The 23241-nt window shown below is 43.1% G+C and overlaps 1 protein-coding gene across 5 annotated transcripts in view; it reads left to right on the top strand.

Annotated features, from left to right (window-relative positions):
• The first annotated feature begins 406 nt into the window (after window positions 1–406).
• The window catches only part of CDH8 (cadherin 8), a 362321-nt gene continuing 339486 nt past the window's right edge, over window positions 407–23241 (top strand). The window contains exons 1-2 of one of the 5 annotated variants that reach the window (XM_060650613.3): window positions 407–1568; window positions 15487–15934. In XM_060650613.3, the coding sequence (XP_060506596.3) occupies window positions 15686–15934 (249 nt within the window). In that variant the 5' untranslated portion in view covers window positions 407–1568; window positions 15487–15685. Of the gene's footprint in view, window positions 1569–2799; window positions 3053–9751; window positions 9954–15486; window positions 15935–23241 lie in introns of those variants that run through there. The other 4 variants (XM_078438839.2, XM_060650615.3, XM_060650611.3 and 1 more) reach the window with 4 other exon arrangements.

Below are 23241 nucleotides of genomic sequence, written 5' to 3'. Positions count from 1 at the left end.
CATTAATTTGCGACAGTCAGTACAAGCTCTACAGACCTTGTGTCTGGTTGTCTGCGTCCTTTCCCCCTTCTGTTTCGGCTGTGCCCCCCGCCCCCCCCAGATGGTAAAACCCTTCCTGAGAACTCCCCTCTGGTGCACAGGGCATGGACCAAATCAGGGTGGCCTGTGGAGGGAAGTTAAACAAAAAAGTAATGCTTAGTGCATCTAACGTTTCACTGATTGTATCAAAAGATGATCACGGTGGCTCAATATTTCTGTGTTAGCCTTGGAAGTGAGAAGAAAACAAGCCTGGACCTCTTAATTTATCTGTACTGGCTCTACCCCAGGGCGGGGGGGGGGGGGCACGTTTCTCAGGACCTGCATGGCGTCCATCAGAGCAGCTGAACGGGCCACAGCCAGGGCATCTCTTGGCGGAGGTAAAGGAGCTGCAAAAATGGTGTCTGCGAGTAGATCTGGAGGCCAAGGGACACTGACAAGACAGGGCAATCTCCCCCTGGGTTTCCCACGCAAGTTCCGCTGTTCTTTTCGTGCCTACTTACTGCGCGCCCCTGCCGGCTGCCCCGGTGCCCGCCCCGATCCCATCTCCCTGAAGGAGTAGAGGCAGGGGGGTGCTAGGAATGTGCTCCACCCACAAGACCGCAACACACCGCCTGCCTCCGAGCTGTAGCGTCTGAGTCGTAGGTAGCGGTCTGACAAGCACCCCACTCTGTCCGCAAGAGGCTCTCGGAATTGCGAGGTAAGCCGCCCACGCGCACCCCTCGGCCCTGCCGCGTCCTCTTCCGCCCACGGAGAACAGCTGTGGGTCGTTGAGACGCTTTTCAAGACCACGCTGGCCCCAGGGCGCAGGTGAGAGCCGACCGAGGAAGCTCGCGGGGACCGCCTCCGCCTGCCTTGATCCTCCGCCGGCCCCCTTCTCCGGGAGGCTGGCCTTCCGCGGGCTGCGTGCTCCGCACGGAAGGGCGCATCTTCAGCCGGGGCTCTGGCTGCGGAGACGCGCGGGGCGTGCTCGGGAGCCAGGAGCGAAAAGTTGGGCGCCCACTTGGAGCGGGGAAGAGCGAGCGAGCGAGCGACTGCCGAGGGGGAAGGCAGGGAGGGGGCGGGGAGGGGGACTGCTTACATGAATTTCCAAGTGGTAGACCTGCCTCTGCGCTCTGCCCAATGAGATCCGTCAGGGGAGGCACCCGGCTCACTTTTCCACATCACTTCACAGTTACATTTGGCAGGCAGGCGGGCTCGCACGCCGGAGCGCTCAGCCCGGAATTCGTGGATTTATTCGGAATCTCCTTGCTTCCCCGAGTCCCCTCCGCCGGCGCCGGTCTGGGCACGGACGGTCCCGCGCAACCGCCCGCTCGCTGCACTTTGGGCTGCGGACACCCGGACTCGGCGCGCCCGCCCCGCGTCTCCACGGCGAGCCCCGCAGCTCGGAGAGGCATGAACGGAATCCGGAGGCGCCTGCCCTGCGCGCGGGAACCTCTCGGTGCTCGCCGCCCTCGGGAGCCGACCCAGAGTCCCTGCAGCCGTGTGTGAACCAGGAAGCTTGAAATTCGCCAGCGCCGAGCTCGTCAAGAGTAAGTGCTCTCCCCCTGTCCCCTTTTCCCTCCAAGCCCCGAGGACCCCGAAAGGACCGTTTCCTTTAAGAATCCCTATCCCCCTTCGGACACCTTGCGCGTCTCCTCCCCCCCCCCCCCTCCCCCGCAGATGGTGGACGCCGGTTCCTAGCCCAGGCTTGGGGCTGAGCTGCGTCTTTCATGATGCGCACAGCCGACAGGGCCACCTCAGGGCTCTGACGATTTGGCAAACTGTTGTGACAGTAGGTCCTGGGGAGTAGCAAGCAGCCTGTGCCCCTTTAGTCTTCCTGCCAGTCTCCATCTCCGCGGTCGCCTGGCGATTTCGCCGCCTCGCCAGGCCGGCAGGCAGGCGACGCTGCAGCCGCGCGCCTTCACTGCGGGGTCCGTGCGGAGAATGGGCAACACCCGCGGCGGGGGTGAGGAGGGTGCGAGCCCGAGAGGAAAGAAGGCGCAGGGACCGGGGCTGCCCCTTTGCTGCACCTTCCCCCCACCCACCCTGGGGACAGGGAGGGAGACCCCTGCCTTGGGGCCGCGGGCCGCGACCCAGCAGCGGAGAGCCCCCCGCCCCGGCGCAGGGCTTTCCTACAAGTGGCTGCTCCAGCCTACGAGGCGTGGTGCCCGCTGCAAACTTGCTGGCTCTCGGGCCGCCCCGCGGCTCTGCAGCGGCCAAGCCCCTGTACCGAACCCCGGCAGGACGCCCAGAGGCACTGTCCTTGGCGAGCCCACGCTCACAGAGGCCCCCCGAGCCGAGGACTCCGAACCGTCTCCCCATCGCCCGGCAGGGCAGGCGGCTGCGCTTTGTGCCTGCTCCCTGCTCCCCATCCGCCGACACTCGGGGGGCGGGCCGCCTTGCTCGCTGGCCTAGAGGGCTCTCGCCTGGCTTCTGCCAGCGCGTAACAGGTTCGTAAGGGACCTCCTCCCCTCCTACCGGGTTCCAGCCTGGGCTGGGGGACACCGAACACCTGCTGATGCCAACAGGTATCCGCAGTTCTCTCCGCTTCCCTTCTCTCCCAGACCAAAGCTCTCCCCACACAATGTGGCAGGAACCTCAAAGTTTTGTTACCGTTGACCCTTCCCCGCGGGCACTGAGCCGGCCGCTCGTCAAGGGCCAGCCCCGTTGGCCTCCGCGAGTCGAGATGGCAGCTGTTTGCTTGGGTTGCTAAATCTTGGAAATCAAACAACATGAATTGTTTATTGTTGCGAACGCACAGCATCAGTCCGTCATGGCAAATCAGGCTGTCAGCTGCTCACTTCAGCTCCAGTTAGAGAACGGGGCTTGTAACCGAGGCAGCGGGAGGCAGGAAAGGTCCTTGCAACTTTACCACCCTTTCCTGAAGATTCCACAAGAGTTTCCTCTTGAAGAGGCACGATCCGACAATGCCTTAGCGCACCGAAGCTGCTAATCAGATCAGCCGGCTGCTGGGTTTCACCTGGCTTCACGCAGCTTGCGGGCTGACAATGGGAAGGAGGGGGCTTCGGAGAAGGTACGCCAGCACTGCCCTCTCGGGTCGGGTACCATTGCGGAGCGGGTAGGAGGGACCCGGGTGGGTTGGGGCGGTTGTGAAGCGCCTGTCCGCCCTACAGTTCTCCTGACAGCCGTCTCAATGGTTAACAACGCTCCCTGGGCTGTCACCTCTGCTTCATTATGGGAGCTTTTCAACTGGAAAACTATGTGGGAAAGAGATATTTATGTAAGATTCGAGAGTGGGATTTTCCATCCATTCAACCTCGCCGCTGTACTTGACTGCATGCAAAATGAGCCCCGTCTTTTAGGCTAAACACAACTGAAATTTCTGCCCGGCTGTTGCTTTTCATCAGCTGTGTCCAGTTTTGCAGGGATTTTATCTGGGTGTGTGTGTAACAAAGAGCGAGGGAGAGAGAGATTCTTTTACAGACAGGCCTGATACCTTTGAAGGATGTTCTCTAAGGGCTGCATTTTTCTCCCCTCAAAGGGAGTTCTCCATAATCATCCTGTCCAGACATGTTTTCCACTTCCCTGAGCTCTGTGGCTGAAAGAAATTCAAGGATTAACCCTCTTATTAAATAATAACACTAATAATATTCTATAATTCTTTAGCAGATTGGAAGCTCCCCATCACATACTCATTTCATGCTGGAGCAGTTGCAGCATTTTAAACCATCCCCTTTGATAGATTTTTTTTTTTTTTTTTCCTGGACTCTAAAGAGGGCTTGGAGTTGAGAAAAATCTCCGAAAACAGAGAAGAGCTTTCCCAGCAACTCTGGGATTGCTTCATTCAGGGCTATTGAGTGGCATTTCGTCTTCCTCGTTGTTTGTTCCCCTTGCCACCCAGATGAGTGTCAAGGTATCCCATGTCCATCACGAATGGGCTATATATTTTAGAGATGCTGGCTAACGTTCGCCAAAATTTGTGCTGTAATGCTGTCACTTAAACTTTGAATCTTTCTCCCATGCAACCTAGATCTTGTATTTCTAGTTATTATTACTGTTAAGAATCACTTCGGCTTTAAAATCCCCAGATTCCCAAAACTCTCGAGATTCTTGATAGGTAAATCTCTACATGCAAGACTCAACATTTTTTGGCTGCATTTTTGCTGTGCAGGATGCATTTTTGAGTTCTTGAAGGTGCTCTGAATTTCACTGAAGAGCAATTTTATAGCAGCCTTCCCTAGAATAGCAGCAGCATTTGCTGCTCTAAAGAATATTCTCTCTAAAGGAGAGGAGGTCTTTAACCTGAAAATAACTTTCTTTGGGTATTGTGTAGAACTCTGGTCCTGACCGAATTCATCTAAGGCAGCCCCTTAGTTTAGCACTGAACACACTTAAGTAGCTAATGGTGGTATGCTCAATGTAAAAACAAACAGCTCATAAAACATGCTCAGCAGGCTGGAATAGACCACGTGAGAAGGCATTTGTAAAGGCTGTTGTATGAGCTTATTCGTGATACAACATTTCCGTGTACACTGTGCACAGATTTAAGGTCTTAGGATGCTGGTTAGCCGGGAGCATCAGATTTTGGAGCAAAGCATGGGAACTCCAAAGAATCAGGGTATAATGATTCTATTCAAGAAGTTGTACTTCAGGGTTTTGCTTTCCAGTTTCCTTTCATTGTTCATTAGTGAGGAGAAAGGCACAATCATCCAGAAGTTAGAATCCATACTTAGCAACTGTCCAGAAAACCATATTATAAGTAAATTAATGCTTTAAGAAAAAAAATCTTTATTTTTCTACTCAAGGTGGCACACCTCACAGCTTTATCAACATTCCAATCTGAGCAAAATTTCCATGCAAAGCCAGAAGCTTTTCAGGGGTAAAATGATATTCAATTTATATTTCCAATCACACTTTTCTGGTTTATCAGCCAAGTTTTGTGTTTGACAAATCAAGGAGCAAGCATGATCAGAGTAGCCTTTTAATTATAGATGGAGTCTAAAGTCTCAAGACTTTGTTTCGGAAGTAGCGTGCTCAGTGATGCTGTGGATAGTGGTGTCAGTCATTTTATATTGCCTAAAAAGTTACTTGGAGAAGCAGGAAAAAGATGAAGTTTTCTTCCCCCGTTGTTTTCAGCATTGTTGCACTCACAGCTGAAATGATCATATTTTGCTTTTTAGTTTAGGAAAAGGCTCCTAACTTTGGTGTATTAAACACCACCTGCAGAGTGTCAGAATTCAACCCTGGCCGGTCCTGGCTGCTCTGTATTAGGTGTGGTACACACATACAAAAATTTACTTGTAGAAAACTTCAAAATGTGCCCAGATAACTAACTTATGTATTGGTTCAAGTATGAGGATTTTTATCATGTTCCCTTTGCCATTTCATCTGCCTTGGATGGTTTGATTTGCACCCCCCACCCTGGCTTCCTGAATTTGTATATTGACCAGTCTTTTTTTTTTTTTTTTTAATATCTTTTTGCAGTGCTGGAATTTTTTTTTCCTCCAGAATCCCACAGATGTGTATTTGTGAAATAAAATATTATTTTGATGGAATAAGGCTGTCATCTGAATTAGTGGGGCTTAATTAACCAAAGAGCGATTAGGCTTTTCTCATTTAATTCCCATAGAAAGTTGTGATGAGCAATCTATTTCTGCTGAACCGTTGGTTCTTGCCTCTGGAACATGCTTCAGATATAACCATGAGGAGAAAATTAGTTGAACCTGGCAACTTTGAAAGGTCAGAAAGGAAATAAGTTCAAGGGATGCCATTCAGCTGCTGCTCCCATATGCTGCCTCTAGCTAAGTCTCCAGAGTTACTTCATGGCAAAGCACCAGGGCCAATACTGTTTCCTTTTTCTATCATGTCCCAAGCTTTTATTTCCCAAGTTTTAAATGTCATATGCTTTTCCTTATGATAAATATCATCTACCTTCTTGCCTTTAGAAGTCTTGTTTTTAAGTTTTATTAATAGTTGAAATAGATGCGGTTTTCTGTCTTTCTTTAGAAAACATCATAAAAGAATAACACTTGTACTTAGAACCTTCAAACTTTCCTTTCCTATTATCTCTGCCAAAGACAGTTGCAAATGTTGAAATGATGGTTAGTTGAGGGCAAGCACAGAGTTAGTGCTCTGCAAACATTTATTTAATGCATCGACAATGAACAAAGACTGCCCTCTCTTCCTTTACTAGGAGATTCTCAGTAAAGGATGGGGTGGGATATAATCCTACCCAAAATCCAGTATTATGATTATAAACCTCACTTGGAAAATCAAGACCAGACTTATATCAAGAATGCTGCTAACCTACATGGGATGCAAAGTAGTGTTTTATTGGGGAAAACACACTAAATTCTGAAGGGTTGCATGTGTAACTCAGTGTCCATACCTTTCCCTTGGTGGGGGAATGTATAAAATAATGAAGGGAAGAACTTTCCCTCTTTTGCTCCTTCCTTCCCCTCCCTCCTTTGCTTCTCTTTAGTATATTTTGTATTTGAATGGAACAGTTCATATTAACCTTATGTGAATTGCAAGTCAGAACGTCTTAGAAGACCATTCTATACTCTTCTATATTGCGTTAATCAGCAGGATACCTGGCACTCACATGTACACAATGGAAAAAAATACTGTGTTTGCCATGATAAGGTATTTCTGTGAATAGATTTATTTACATTTTAAGCATGTTGAATATACTGCAAAGGAATATTAAGTGGAATTGTATTCTATGTATGTCATTAAGTGAAAATGTTACAGTACCTTCATGTTCTATTACCGATAACATTTTCCATGCATTGTTTCTTTCTAGATAGATTAATGCATAAAATATGACTATTTGATTTCCGATGTGATACAAATAACATGAAATAAGTAGGTGAGGGAGTGATATGAATATCTTAAGGGAATACTTTTCTTATACATGCAACCTCATCTTCTGAACTTGTTATAAAAATTACAAGGACACATTCCATTCTTTATTTCTCTATTGCTGTTTCAGCTTGACAAACAGAATTTAATTTTCTGTGTTGAAGTATTTCCATCTTCCTACTGGGGGTGCTCAAAAATGAAAAACCATTAATTTATACTTATTTTTATTAAAGTGGTAGGGCATATTTGTGTTTGTCTGAGTTTGACTCAAATATAGTCGGTGAAGATAGTACTGATTTTAGAACTCATATAAATACTTTAATTGTCATGACCTATGTATTCTGTTGTATCTCAGTATTACTTTTGTCAAATGATTGCTTGTTATCTGTCTACCCATCTATCAACTGTGTTCGTAGTTCATGGTAACCGTGTCAGTGGGTGGTTTTTAAGCTATAAAGTCTTTGAAACATGAAAAAATGACAGTAAGGTGCACTTGTAAGGATGGTTACTACACAGTATAATCTAATTGGCAGAATCTTGACTTAATATGCTGGGATACTTGGCTGCATTTCAGTTTTAGTATTACAGACTCTGTAGCCTTGGTTATGTGATATAACTGATTTTAACCATTTCCGCATGACTTAAGCAAGAAGCGAGAGCTTGTAATTTTCAGCTATCACCAGTAGTGCTGAAATGAATGGAAACCAGTTGTTGAATACTTTTGAAAGAAGATACTACCTGACAATCTCGTAGCATTATCTTCTCTCAGCAGCCTTCTGAGTAGTGTTGAGAGATCATTTTGGCCTCATTTCTGAGTTAGTGGGGACTCCTCACTTTGACCATTCTCATAGGAAGGTAGATGATGATGAAATGCAACAGAACTTTTTTTTTTTTTTTTTTTTTTTTTGGTAGCAGTACCCGGCCAATGAAATGTTTGTCATCGAGTAGTTAAAGTTTGGCTGTAGTGCAATTGTACAATAGGATGTAGCAGCCCATGTTTTTCATTGAGTGGTTACAAAGGGAGGGAATAGGTCCCATGCGGATGTTTAGTGCTTGTGTGTTGTCCTGTCTGCAGAAAATAGTGAAGGGACAATGCTATGTCTTCAATGGAAAGAGACATGGTTGGCTCTTGGGAGGGGACTAAAAATCCTGCCCTTTAGCAGCTTAATAAAACTATTTGAAGTCATTAGTTGTGTGTTAGCTGTGGGCAGGGAAAGCTATTTATAAAATGCTATTTTATTCGTATCCAACATGGTTCCTGCCATTTAAAAAAAAAAAAAAAACAAGAGTTGGAAAAGGTTATTTTATTACCTGTTCTAAATAGAACACTGGGATATTCCCCAGTGAGGTACACAGCAAGAAATTGAAATAAAATAATTTTTTAAAATATCAATCAAAAGTCTTTGTTAAGTACATGGAATTTTCAGTAAATAGTAGCTATCATTGCTTCATTGATAGAGTTTTATGTACATTCACTTATTTTTTTCCACTGTCCCTCAAGTTAGAGACTATGAAACAGAGCATCAGTTCCCTTATTTGTCATAATTGAGATACATCTCCCCGTACCTTATGAGTGATAGAACAGTAATTCAAACTATTTCCAACTCCAAACTTGATGTTTCATCCACTGTGCCATGGAGCTTTTCACAGCTCAGCTACACTACAATTGGGCAATAAAATTGATTTCTATTGGTTACTGTGATTTAAAGGGTCTTGGTTCACAACCTTGGGAGTTCCCAGAGTGAACTTTGAAATTGGCCTCTGTATACAGAGGGCACGGAGTTGCCAAAGAAAGATGTGAGACATGCCTGACTGGTAGGTGGCAGTGTTAATAAACAAGGGAACTCAGATATGAGGCTTTCTCTCAGGTGGTCACACGATGAGATCTCCGCATCTGTGCACTAGAATCTTAAGGTGTTAAATAGAGGCCTCCATGGGGTTCAGTCACGTATTTAGTCCAGATGGACTCACCAACATCTTAATCCCTCAAAGCTGAGTCCTTGAAATGACTCTTAGTGAGAGAACAGTGGGTAGAATGTAGGTCCAGGAATAGGGATGGGATAAAAATTCCTGCGCCAGCTCTCTGATCCACTGGTGGTCACATCTTCACAATGACCTCCTCCAACAAAAGGTGAACACATTGTTTTCACTCCTAGGTTTCTATTAAATTTTCAGCACGTTACTTAAAGACAGCAATAGATGGGGCTTTCAAATGGAGAAGGAGGTATTTAGAAGAGCCCTGAGAAATCACTGCCTGACACTACTGTGTCTATAATTAGCAAGGGATACATGGAACTTGTGTTCATTTTTTTGAGATGATCTCAGTACACTTCTGTCTTAAGAGTCTGACAGAATAGATTCATCTTCAATATCTTAACCTTATGATTTCAGGAAAGTTTTCCTAAATGAAGGTCTGGGTCTGTAACACTAGAAAAGGGCCTTATTTTGACCTTGTCTTTGTCACAGACCTAGTCACCCCATGCTGAAATTTCCCTAACAAATAGAAATGTTTCTGTGCTCTGTGTGTAGAACAAAGTTCTGACTCCTTGGGAAAGGAGAAGGCATTTATTTTTGCCAAGGTAACCAATAATGATTAAACTTCATGAAAACTAAAGAAAAAGAGTCACGTGCCAATGGCAGCAGAATGGATTTGGCAGGTGTTCTGGGTGGCAAAATAAGCGAAAGATACGTGCTTTTGAATAGAATAATAGCTGGATTAAGGATATGGTAGGAGACCAAGGAAAGATGATTAGAGGGTTGTGGCTGATGGGGAGATAAATAGGGTGTGTGTGTGTGTGTGTGTGTGTGTGTGTGTTTAAAACAAAAACAAAATTAGAATCTTGTTATGCGGTGGGAATCTGGTCAGGGAATTCTGAAGGCTTTAGGAAAGATGACTCTCCTGAATTGTATTTGGATGCATGCAAGTACCATCCCTCTCTAAACCCCAAATATATCTGTGCCTGTTCCGTTCTAGTCATCCAGCGTTTGGCGTGAATTGCACTGGGCCACAAGCTGAATCTCATACCCCATCTGTGTTTCTGAAATACCACTTTGAATTCAATGTGCATTTACCTGTTTTGAAGCAGCCTGCTAATGGTTCTAAATTCAAGGTCAGAAACATTTTTGATAGAAATTCTCTGGTCTTATGTGTCATTTTTGCTTCTATGAAATATTGTGGCTACTAAGCCTGGTGGATAATAAAAGCATAATTTCCTGTCAACCACAATAATCTGCTGGATTGAATCCTAAAGTGTCTGTAAAAGCCCATTTTTATTTTAGACTTCACCTATTGGTGTGCGGCTTATTGTTTAGAACTTTAATCTACCTTGTTCACAAAATTGATGGTGGAGTATATTTTTGCATAATGACTTAACATACCCGAGAATTGACCACCTTAAAAAAGTTCACCATAAAAAAATGTTGGGGTCAGCAGAGTAACATCCAGGCTGTAATTAGAAAGGTGTCGAAAATATGTGTATGAATGAAAAGTCAGATTGTAAGTATGTTACCCAAGAGAAGATATTTTCTTATGGGGAAAATTCTAAAGACTTTCTTACTTGTAAGAATTCCAGAGAGACTGTAAAATCTCTTCATCTCACTATCTGGGTGTAAATCAATGCAACAGCATTATAATAAAGTGGATTGCTTGGCCAGACATACGTACTGTGGTTGGAAAATCTAAAAATAAATTGATTTTTTACCCAAGCTTTACAACCTTGCTCAATTTCTTCTTCCTTGCATAGACTTAAGCAGTTTGTGTATGAGTTACTCTTCACGATGTTTATTAATTCTGATAACAGTGACATCACATTTGGTTGCATCTCAAGAATTCCTATAAAGCTATTTTCTAATCATCAAAGAGACATTGCCTCTGCTTGTGGCAGAGGTGAAAGCAATATAAATAGTATGGTTCTAATTGTCACAGTAGAAGCTCATTTGTCTCTAAGTGAAGACTCTCTAAGGCAGACTTCGCTGAATGGAAGGCCAAGTCTCACCACCCCCTGATAGCACATTTGTGCCTGTGAATACTCCAGTTAGTGGCACAGTTTTACCAGAGCCTTGCATAAAGTAGTGTGTGTGTGTGTGTGTGTGTGTGTGTTGGGGGGGGGGGGGCGGTATTATGACATCATACAAATCTCATATATTCACACCAGTGCAGGGATTCCCAAAGTCTGATGTGTGTATGTACTCCTGTAGGCGCGGTGAGGGTGAGCCCTGCGTGGGCCTGGGAGGAAAAGACCTTCTCACCACGCTGCTAAATCCTTTGTTATTTTAAGGAGAAGGTCTGAGTTGGGAAGTGGTCTTATTTGCTCCAACCCCAGGCTTCTCAGACTCTGTTCCTCAAATCCATACAAAGTCCCAGGCCCCCACCCTCCATTTACTGGGTTATTATCTGCATTTTGGCCAGGTTTCCTGAGGATTTGTATGCATATGAAGGTTTGAGAAGCACCCCCAGGGGTGTTGTGGAGAGGACTTACTACATTTACCAGAGCCCATTGTTAAATTTTCAGGAAATGCCAGAACTTAGTGGCCACAGCGAGAGCTTGAAATTGGTGGAAGTATTTACATTATGGAAATCATAAATCAAGGATTCTTTCTTTCGAGAGCCACTTAAATATTTAACAGCATATCCTTGCCTCTAACTGTTGATTTTCCTTTTTATCGGAGACAGATGACCTCAGGCTTTGCCAGTGTCTAGTTAAGAGAAAATAAAACATTACTTAAAATACCAGTCTCACTGTGCTTCAGTTTGCTTATCCATAAAATGGGAATGATGATAATAAAGTGATAATACTTACATTAGGGTTATTTTGAAGAGTAGATGTAAATACATAGCTGTGTGTGTACATATAATATGTATATATATGTATGTAGTCATGATTTACCATATATATACACATATGTGTGTATGAGTTGATGATTTAATATTACCCAAACACTGTCTAAGTGTTTACTGTTAATCTCTTTGTAACAAATAACATTGGTTTGCCATTTTAAAGTAGATGTTAGAAAAAACTCCCATTTTAAATTTAATAGTACAAGTAATTTAAGATTTTGGCTGCCTGAGGGAGGGGTATATGACTGTGCTAGAAATTCTGTGCAGGGGAGGGTAGTAGAAATGACCAATGTGGATGAAGGAGAGTTTCCCTTCATCCCAATAGAGTTAGGATAATTTCTCTCCAGAGCTCTGCCACCAGCTGTTGGCCACTGACCAAATCATTCCTCCTTTCTCTGAAAAATGAGGAGTCAGATTGGAATAGCACTCATATGTTTCCCATACCCTGTCTGTAGGATGGAAAATATTTCTATTCCTCAAAGCCTTGGAGAAATCCAACATGCTCTTTGCTTCACAGAGAACTGGCAGAGTAGAGGGTACCCTATTTGACAGGTACTCTGTGGAGACCATGTGTAGGATGAATTTGGTGGGTGGAGAGCAGATCATGGATTGAATGATCTGGTAAGTAATGATTTGCAGACTACCTAAGATGCTGGATTAATCGGTGGTCTAGTTCCTGTGCATTGCCTGACTTAAATGCCCTTTCACCCCTAACTCCTCCCCAGTTAGGAAATTGCTTGCTTCTCCATGCTTAGATGTCACTTCCTCCAGGAAGCCTTTTTTTTTTTTTTTTTTTTTTTTTTTTTTTTATGCTGTGAAGATGAGTGGCATACCGTCGCTCTGTATTTCTGTAACCCTTCTCAGCCTGCATTTCACTAAATATTGTAAGTATATCTTTGTTAGTCTGTACCCATTGGACTCTTTGCTTCCTGATGAGAAGAGCATTGACCTGATTGCCTGTTGACCATCAGAATACACTCATCAGTGTTTATATAACGAGAGACGTGGTTAAGAACGAGAATTTTAGAAGTAGATTACCTAGATTCAAATAATGATCTGCTCCCTACTGGAGGTATTTTTCGGGGCATGCTGTTTAACTTTTCTGTGCCTCAGTTTTGAATGAAACAGTGTGAGACACAGTAAGATTTATCCAGCCCTAAGATACTGCGTTAATGGGTGGTATTTTGGGCTATGCATCTATTCCTTTATTAATACATCCTTTCTAACAAAGGTGTGCCATGGTGTACAATTACTTCAGGGTTTGTTATCACTTTTTACCTGATTTTGGTAAGTTTGGGTGCAGTACCGCTCATGTCACATTTCATCCTGGCTGCCAGTGGATGGCTTCCATGAAGGAAGTGTCTATTATGAGTATCGGATTAAACTTTCTTATCCCAGAATCATCAACAACAGAACAGATGCCAGAATATACTTGCAGAGTTATTTGGCACAGTTTAAAAATAACTGTACGCTCTAGCCTTTTCTAATTGCGTTAACAAGACTACCTCTTCTAATCCTCAAAATAAACCATTTAGGTATTCTTATAATTGTTGTTATTGTTGGTAGTTGGCCCCCACTAGTAAATGCAGTTTTTTAAACTAGAATTCAATCCCCAGACAGGCTGATGCTGGAGGAAAATCACAACCCACTTTGAGAACTTTGTAGTTCTCTGGCCAAGAGAAGGGCATGCATGGGTTTTGAGCATTCAGGGATGTTCTGTCCTATAGAAGGTGAATTTGGAGAGAATATACACTTTTTCCCGAGAAGAATTTAGGGTGAGGCTATGTGGACAGGATAGGTCTCAACTACTTTGTGATAAGGTCCAGCCCTTCCTCCCCGGCAACACCTTTGCCTTCTCCCATCCCACCTTCTGGAAGATTTTTGAGTGCTTTGTGTCACTCTTGGACCTTACCTACTCCTGCCATAGAGGTCATGTGGCTTAAGTCTCTGCTCTTTCATTTGACTTTTTAACCAAAGCCTCCCAAAGGGATGGACCATGTCAACACCACCCTCACAGTCTGGTTTAGGAAAAACAGCTTAGTGAGTGCTTCGCATGTTCCTGCTGCTTTATCAGAATCTTGATTCTGACTCCCCCTACTGACTGGAGGAAAGTGGGAATTATTTTTATTGCCATTTTGCAGAAGAGAAAACTGAAGCTCAGGAACTTACGTATCTGATGCATCATGAGAGAGACCTCAAGTGGTGTGAACTGGGATTCAAACCCAGGCTTCTCTGCCTCCACGGCGGACCCTGTAGCACACTACTGTGCCCCTTTAGCACTGTTCAGGCCCCCTGTCTAGGAGAGGGCAGGGTGTGTGATGGTCGTGCTCTAAATGCTGGTTAAATAGGCCAGTGGATGGGCAATTTAGAAAGAGATTAATACTTGGGGATGTTTTTCTTGAGAACTTTTAAATTCCGTCTTGTTTTAAATTTGAAGCCTGCAAAGGTCTGCTTCTCACACTGGAATAAGAGAAGGTCATGATGGAAATGTGCTTTAAAGAAAGGCTTCTCTTCCTTTTGTGTGCTGCGGTTCCAGGGGAAGCAGAGGATATTGTTCTGGGTTCTGTTTTCTCTGAGCTGGTTTCCTATTGAAAGCTTTTCTTCCCTTCCATTTACAGACTACTGCCGTTTGCAGTGCTTTCCCTAGGCACTCATGGGGCGGGGCCACCTGAGGTACCATCCTAGTCCGGGAGATTGAGCTGAGCCCGGGCAAAAGGTGACAAGTGGGGTGATTCCACTGGCCATCTTGTTAGATCAGATACAGCCTGTATTTGCGGCAGAATCTGGGTCTGCCATTTCAGCTGGCATCACTAAGGCCACTCACTAGCCCAGCCAATGTTAATGACTTTCTTGCTTTCCCATTCTGAGCCAGAATGGGACCAAGGACCTAGAGGTGAAAGGTTCCCTACCCCATTATGAATTCCCTGAGCCAAACTGATCCCCATGGTGTCCTGAGGAATTATTTTCCCATTTAATCTAATTCAGCAAGGCTTCTCTCTGGGTTCTGCAGTGAAAATTCTTTCTTTAAAAATAATTTTTTTGAGAGGGAAGAAACACATTTTTCCACACTGAAGGTAAGCAAAAAAATGTATTTGACACCTCAGGTAATGGGGGATTTTTTTTGCCCATCCCTTTCTGAATCTCCTCAATTGAAAATTGTATTTTTACCATATTTCATTCCCAAAGGAGCTTTTCATAATTTAAATCTCCTGTTCAACTGTACATTTAGAATGGGAGCTCTGACACCAGCCTGATTATAGCATACATGCTGGACATTACAGAATTTCTCTCTGGGAGACTTCTAATTTTATTCATTCATTATTAGCATCCTGGCAGAGAATAACATTCTGCACCCTGAATTGGACCATCCCTTCTGATGCTTTGTGGCAGCTAAGACTGTAAATGGGAAATTTCCTTTCCCAGTCTCATGTGTAAATTAAAAAAAAATACCCATTAAAGGCTATTTATATTGCTCAACATAGAGTGAAATAGAACCCATGTTTAAATCAGAAGAGAGGGAGGGAGGGAGGAAGAATGGGTGGAAGGAAGGAAGGAAGAAGGTAGGGGAAAGAACTTGTGTTACTTAAGCGGTTCTTGATAACTAACATAGGTACAAATAAAAAAATCTAAATAAAGCTTAACAAATAAAAGGACCCACTCATTCTAACTCCTCAGATCCACTTTTTTAACTGGAGAGTTGGGGAAATGCCTGCTGTTGTTCATTTAGGTGCTTCTAAAAGGCAGCAGTTTTGTTGGAAGACCTGGTGGAGTGAACCTTTACTCTTTCTGTCTCCTTGTGTTTGCAGGCGATTTCAGTGAGAAGGAATGCCAGTGGATCGTGGTCTCAGAAAAGCGGCTTAGATGATGTCTGTTTCCTGTGCTAGAAACACGTGGCAGAGCTGTAAGTAAACGCTCTACACTGCATGATGAATTGGATGGCTGCAGACCGGAGGCAAAAAAAATAATTGTCTCATTTTCGTGGTGATTTGCTTAACTGGTGGGACCATGCCAGAACGGCTAGCGGAAATGCTCTTGGATCTCTGGACTCCATTAATAATATTATGGATTACTCTTCCCCCTTGCATTTACACGGCTCCGATGAATCAGTCTCAAGTTGTAATGAGTGGATCCCCTTTGGAACTAAGTAGGCTGAGTGAACAGCGGATTTTGAACCGCTCCAAAAGAGGCTGGGTTTGGAATCAAATGTTTGTCCTGGAAGAGTTTTCTGGACCTGAACCGATTCTTGTTGGCCGGGTAAGCTACACTTTTAAGATCCCCATTTCGGGATCTGTTTCTCTTCTTTAGATCTTTAACATCCGACTTGTCAGAATTGTTGGCACGCTTAGCTGTAGTACTTTAGGCCAGATGGTTAGTTTAGTTACCTATTGGTTTCTTTAGGAATATGACTAATCCCACTGTAACAGTCTTAAATGTAGACAGACTGCTCTTCTGGTGAAGGCTCGTCTCCCCCACCACTTGCCTCCCTTCAGATACAAAACACTTGTGTAATGTGTGTACCTACAGACTTTTCTTTCCCATTTTGTGCAAGAAATCTGCATGGCAAACTTTTTCTCTAGCTTAAGTATTTGGAAGAGGGATACATTTTTGTTGGGTTTGAATTTCCTACGACCTTGATTCCTAAGATGTTTAGTTGTTTCATTTTGTTTTGAGGTCGTGTGTCTCCAGTTGCAGGTAGATTCCCCCCTCCCCCCCTCCCCCCTTTTTTTTTTCTGTGGTTTGTTTGTGGTTTTAGTCATTAACCTGGGTTGGAGAAAAAGAAATTCTTGGATTGGATGTTTAACAGTGCTTTGTACTGTAATCCAATAAAATTTGCGATAGGAAACTAGTTCATTCATTGTCAGATGGAATCAAATGTATATAATCAAAATTTCACTTAGTGGCGTGTGTGTGCATGTGTGTGTGGGTATTTACATTTGTTTTGTTGTTGACAGGTTAAACAAATGTTCTTTCTGTAGATAAGTTGTTTTTTTTTTTTTTCCAAAATCATACCATGGGTACTGAAGACTGTATACATTTATTCCTCAGAACTGTTCATAGGCTTCTATTAAATTTGATACATCATGGTAGAATTCTAATTATAAGCCTACCAATGGCTGATTTTCCTGATAAGGTAGATTAAGATGTGAGTCATGCCAATATTACTCATTTCCCAAAAGCAGTGATTTAGAAAAATAGGAGGAGAATTAAATATTGATCTCTAAGACCTGAGTTAACTCTTTGTGTTTGACTAGGAACTTCTGAATACATTCCTGCTTCTACCTTATTGTCTTGCAAAGCAAATTGAGACTCTCCAAGGGTTATGTTTTCTCATTTTGTATAGTTAGTCTACTTGGACAAACGATATCTGGATGAGGAGATCTCATGAGTAAATCAGATAATACTTATTAAGCCCTTTCTATGTGTCCGTCACTGTTCTAGGGATACTGGAGCATATCCGTTTTCAAAACCATGATCTCTTTCTTGAAGAAGCTCATACTGTAGCCGGTATTGAGTGTTTATTATGTATTGACCACTCATACAAAAGCACTTTGTGGGCACAATCCTGTTTGTGTCTAAAAATAGCTTTTCCCCTCTTTCTGTGTATATATGTGTATGTGTTTATGTGCGTATATATACACATATAAAAATATGCGTGCAAAACAGCTCTACACTACTTTTTCAGATGTAAAAATGCAAAAATTTCTGAAAGATTTTTTTTTGTATGTTTAATACAAACTCAGGTAGCAGAACTGACTTGAGGCTATTTATAGTCATAATGCATCCTATTACTGTGACTATTCATATAATTCCCAGCAGAAATGTTAATGTGCTTGAATACAGGGTACTGCCTCAGACCCTGCTAAGGGTGTTACTTACTATACAGTTTATGTACCTTAATATGTTTCCAAATGTGGAAATTCCTGAATTTTGAAACACATCTGGCCCAGTGGGGTTTGAATATGGGCTTCTTGACCAGCATTATGTTTTTTGGTTTGTTTTTTAAGTACAGAAACTGAGACTTAGAAGGATTGGTAAAGCAAACCAAGATCATTGAGCTAGTAAAAGTTCTGAGTTTGAATCAAGTTGGGGATTCCCAAGGCCATAATTTTACCCACCATATCCTATTACATTTTAGTAGCTAGTTGCCACGTGTTGAAACCATAATTTGCACTTAAATGTTGAATACAAGGGTGACTGGCTGGCTCAGTCAGTACAGCGTGAGACTCTTGATGTCAAGGTTGTGAGTTTGAGCCCCATGATGGTTGTAGAGATTACTAAAAAATAAAATCTTTGGGATGCCTGGGTGGCTCAGTCTGTTAAAGCGTCCAGTTTCAGCTCAGGTCATGTTCTCAGGGTTCGTGAGTTCGAGTTCCACGTTGGGCTCTGTGCTGACAGCTCAGAGCCTGGAGCCTGCTTCAGATTCTGTGTTCCCCGCTTCTCTCTGCTCCTCCCCCACTCGTGCACTGTCTTTGTCTCAAAAATAAACAAACATTAAAAACATTAAAAATAAAATCTTTAAAGAATAAAAAAAAATTAAAAATCCTTGATCTTAATGAAAACTGAGTTAATGAATACAGAATGCAGAGCCTGTAAAGTCCAGAAAAGTATTCTGGGTATTGAGAACTTACCCCAACCCTCAGGCAATTTGTTTTCCTACTATAGGAAATTCTGGATCTGTGCACACATGCATCCATGCATAATTGGTGAATTATGTGAATTCTATTAACTTTTTATGGAGGCCTATCACTGTGATGGCATTTTGTATAATATAAATAACCAAACATGCTATACCCAGGATGTCTCATTTTTGTCTGCATAGAAAAAGTATTTAAATTGGGGTTTGCTTTGGATTCGTAAGAGTCTGATGACTAATTTTAACGCTGTTCCTTACATTAATAGAGATAGAAGCAAACAGGCAGACTTCAGCATTGATTTGTGACTTAGTAATATTTGAGAAATTCATGCTTCTTTGAAGGACAGAAATCTTGTCAGAGAACCCTAAGATTTTCAAATGACCAAAATGCTCCCAAGTCTTTATGACCGTTTTAATGAATTAGTTCTTTGCTTTCCTGTCTACCCCAGCCAGTTCACAAACAATTGTTAAATCAGAGTTAAACTTATTTTCTGAAGAAATTTCTACAAACAGTTCCAATCCTCCATATTTCCCCGTAAAGAAAATTGCTCCTGAATTATTATAGCTTAGCCATGGAGGACCTTGGGTTGTAGTGAAGCCAAAAATACCTTTCAGGTGACTGCTTCAAATTACAAGTCAGGCTGAGTGTGGGGATGATCCCTATCAAGGTGCCCACCGGTGCTTTACGGTGTTTTATCTCTATGTACACTCTTCCACATCGGACTCTAAACCACTTGTCACTGAGCTTCTCCCTAGGAAGGGCTGGGAGCGTTAGTCACTCAGGAGCATACCTACTCTTTAAAAGGCACTCCTGTTGGTGCACCTGGGTGGCTCAGGTGGTTGAGCGTCTGACTTTGGCTGACTTTGGCTTACTTTGGCTTGGGTTATGATCTCACGGTTTGTGAGTTTGAGCCCTGCATTGGGCTCTCTGCTGCCTGCTTTGGATCTTCTGTCCCCCCTTCCTCTTTCTATCCCTACCTCTCTCTCACTCTCTATCTCTCAAAAGTAAATAAACATTAAAACAACAACAAAAAAAGACTTTCCTGTGAATCACCATGGTGGGGCCCTTGACACTGCAGGCTGAGTTCAAGCTCAAAGGCAGATTCAGTTTTTGAGTGACTGGCTTTTCAGAACTTCACATACACCCTCCATCATCCATTGTGCTTTTACTGTATTTGTAGACAGTGGGGTGCAGAGAAGGAACAAGCCCTTGAGATGTACTTTCCAGAAGTTTGAACTTTGCTTTGGCTACCTTCTGAGTGTTAACCCTGGAGAAGTTACTAAAACTCTTTCAAAGTTTTCCAAGTAAGAGCAGTAACACTGGCTGTTGTTCTATGTGAGTAATGAATCACTAAATTCTATTCCTGAAATCATTATTACATTATATCTTAACTCACTTGGATTTAAGTAAAATTAAATAATTTTAAATAAAGAAAAATGAGAGTATATAACAGCCAATAAAATAATATATGCATAGTGCCTGCATATAGTTATTGTAGTCATGATTGTATTCTTTAATTTTTTTTAATGTTTATTTATTTTTGAGAGGCAGACAGAGCATGAGGGGGTGTTTGGGCAGAAAGAGGGAGACACAGAATCTGAAGCAGGCTCTAGGCTCTGAGCTGTCAACACAGAGCCCTATGTGTGGCTCAACTCACCAGCTATCATGACCCCAGATATCATGACCTGAGCCAAAGTTGGATGCTTAGCCGACTGAGCCACCCAGGCACCCCTAGTCATGATTGTATTCTTAATTTTGTGTGTGTGTGTGTGTGTGTAGTTGCAGTGGTGGCTAAACAGACAATTATATCACCAGGTGAGCACAAGACACCTGGAGCCTGAGCAAGAGCCCTTGCTGTTAGTTATCTCAGGCTGCTTAAGGTGGAGGTGATACTTAGATGTGTTTTGAAGGACGACTTGTTGCCTAGACTGAGGTTGGGTGGAGTAGGAACTTAGGTATCCCAGCTGGACAGAGGGTTTATGCAATGTCAGTGGGATAGGGTAGGACTACTGAGGATCCCTTCTGTCAAAAGTAATGCTGCCTGTATATTTCTTGTTGAATTCGAATGAGGTTGAAAGTCATATTCACAAGAAGTCTTCCCTGTCCCATTCTGTCTAAAATATAACTGTCCTCTCTCTAATATTTCATATCCTTTGTGCTTTATGTTTTCTTGTTCCTGATGATCATTGTCTCAGCCATTCTCTATCTTATTTAGGATTTTTCTCCTACTACAATGCAAGTTCTACAAAGAAAAAGGATTTTTGTTTCCTTTGCTTTTTACTTGACATCCCTAGAACCTAGAACACTGCGTGCATATAAGAAGTGCTCAGTAAATATTTTGCATAGATAAATGAATGAATAATTCACCTAAATAAGGGAAGAATTTATTAAAAAGTAATATAAATTCAATATGACTTAATACAAGTGGCATTTTTCAATAAAGAGGACAATGCATTACTTTCATGTTCCATTTTCATATTGGTACCTTATAGACAGCTGGGTAGTTTAAACACGGTCTCTACTTACTGATTTTATTTTTATTTTTCTAAATATTTATTTATTTTTGAGAGAGAGAGAGTGCGTGAGCAGGGGAGGAGCAGAGAGCGAGGAAGACACAGAATCGTTAAGCAGGCTCCAGGCTCTGAGATGTCCGCACGGAGCCCGACGTATGGCTCGAACCCACAAACCATGAGATCATGGCCTGAGCCGAAGTTGGAGGCTTAACCGACTCAGCCACCCAGGCGCCCCACTACTTTCTGATTTTAAAAGTCTTTCTTTGAGGTAGTCATAGTGTGCAAGTTAACTTGTTAAAACAACTCTTTTTTGAGGAGGCTGCATGATCCTCTCTAAGCCCCTTACCCGTGGTATGAATCACTACATAGAGATGATGATTTCATTGTCTCCAATCCATCTGCAAACTTATGTTTGTGCTTATGGCACAAGGTACCTCAGAACTCTTCTTTCTGAATTTCTCAGAAACAGGTATCAGCCAAAGAGACTCCAGTTGTTTGTGGAACAGGTGGTTCAGAACCTGCTCTACATATAAATACTTAGCATTCCACATACTTAGGAGCTCCAGGGGTGACTTACTCTGCCAATTCTGGAAGAGAACAAGGTGGTGCAAGGACTCTTCATCCTATATACTTATGTGTTCTTGTCTTAGAGAGAGAGAGAGAGAGAGAGAGAGAGAAACATGGTGGTTTTCATAAATCGTGCAACTAAGGAAAAAAAAAGTCATGTCCTTGTGATGAAATGGACATGACATGAACAGCTTGATAACATCATGGGAGCCCTTCCCTGTGAAACACAAGGATGATTGATCAAGTCATTCTGCAAATATGTATTGAGCACTTATTGTCTCCAAAGCATTGTGGCCAGTAGATTCTCCGCTCGGAACAAATACAAATGCAAACCCTCTGTCATGGAATTAATGGGCTACCATGGGGAGAGAGACATTAGGAAAATAGTCATGAGAACACATGTCACATTAAAACGGAGGTAAGTGCTACAGGATAAAGAGATAGGGTTCTATGGAAACACATACCCAGGAAGCTTGTCTATTTGGTAGGATGTAGAACCTTCTTGAAAGAAATAGCCTGTGAGCTGAGACGCTATAGCCAGCGTCCTGGCTGTAGAGTGGCACCCCAGAGTGCAGGGATGGAAAGGGAGAGCATTCCCCAGCAGAGGCGATCACAGATGCCAGACTGTTGAAAGAGCCGAGAGGGTCAAGGTGACTGAAAGAGAACTAAGGTTGGAATCTGAGAGTCACAGAGAAAGGATGGGAAGGCTCTCTTGGAGATCTGACTTCTTCCTTTTTCACTTCTGCTACAAAGCAGCTGGAAGAGCAAGTCAGCCTCTCTGGGGCAGTTTCCTCTCTTGTAGTGGTATCGTGGATTATGAAATTATATTTAACATACAAATCCCTATGGAACAGGAAAAGCAAGCAATATAAGAAAAATGAGTGTAGCGTCTATTGATTTTCTGCCCAAGTTCTTTTGGCTCTTGTTCTCTGGTTCTGTGATCCTGGTTCCTCATATTGGTTTATTTTGGGAAAAACCGGTTTGCTCTCCAGGTGGTCAGAGATCTATCCTAAATCCTCTCTCTTACATAAACTCCTCTGCTCTCTTTCTTCCCTTTTCCCCTCCTACCTGGGCTTCTGAGCAGTTCCTTATTTGGATATAACTCCACTGCTGGTGATGCCACATCTATTTATAATTCTCTCCCTCCAAAGCACTGACTCATTTTCTCTCTTTAAATTTGACCTTCTAACCTTCCCTCTTCTCTGCAACTTGGAAATCGTTTGGGTGGTGCTTAGTATGAAGGACACGGGATGCCAAATAATTACACTATATTATAGTTTACGGTGTCAACGGCTGGAGAGAAAATTGCACTTGACATGCCATTATTTTTGCTGGCCGTTTGCATGTAAAGAGCACTGGGCTACGCAGCCGCAGCCAAATTGTATCCTCGGCCTTGCGAGAACGATTCACTGTCAGTTCCGTGGAGCCTCTGCCTACTCAGACAAAGCCCGTGCACCAATAATTTGGCAGGAATGCAAGTCAGCATCGTGTGTCTCAATCTGGCAAAACGAGAGTTGTCGGCTTCTTGCCCCATGCCCCGACCTAGGAATAACAGGCATCCCAGAGTTTTGGGAAATCTCTGATGCTGATATCAATAAAGGAAATAATATTCGTCATGGAAATCAGCAGAAACCCTAAACACACACACACGCACAAATGCACACGTATGAGCGATCTACTAGCTGAGTTTGTGCATGAGTAAAATCCCAGATCATCTCCTACTCCTTTGTCTCTGGAGCCCCACCCCCCACCCTGTTTGCCTCATTCCTTGCCAAGGGACCAGGTGAGAGTATGGATAGTCTGTGCTCATCTTTGCAGATACCCTCAGTCACACTTCTTAAAAGTC

This window comes from Panthera onca, chromosome E2 (genome assembly GCF_046562875.1).
Source record: "Panthera onca isolate mPanOnc1 chromosome E2, mPanOnc1 haplotype 2, whole genome shotgun sequence".
NCBI classification, from domain to species: Eukaryota; Metazoa; Chordata; class Mammalia; order Carnivora; family Felidae; genus Panthera; species Panthera onca.
The sequence above is the reverse complement of the archived record's forward strand: the minus strand, read 5'-3'. Positions and strand labels throughout refer to the sequence as shown.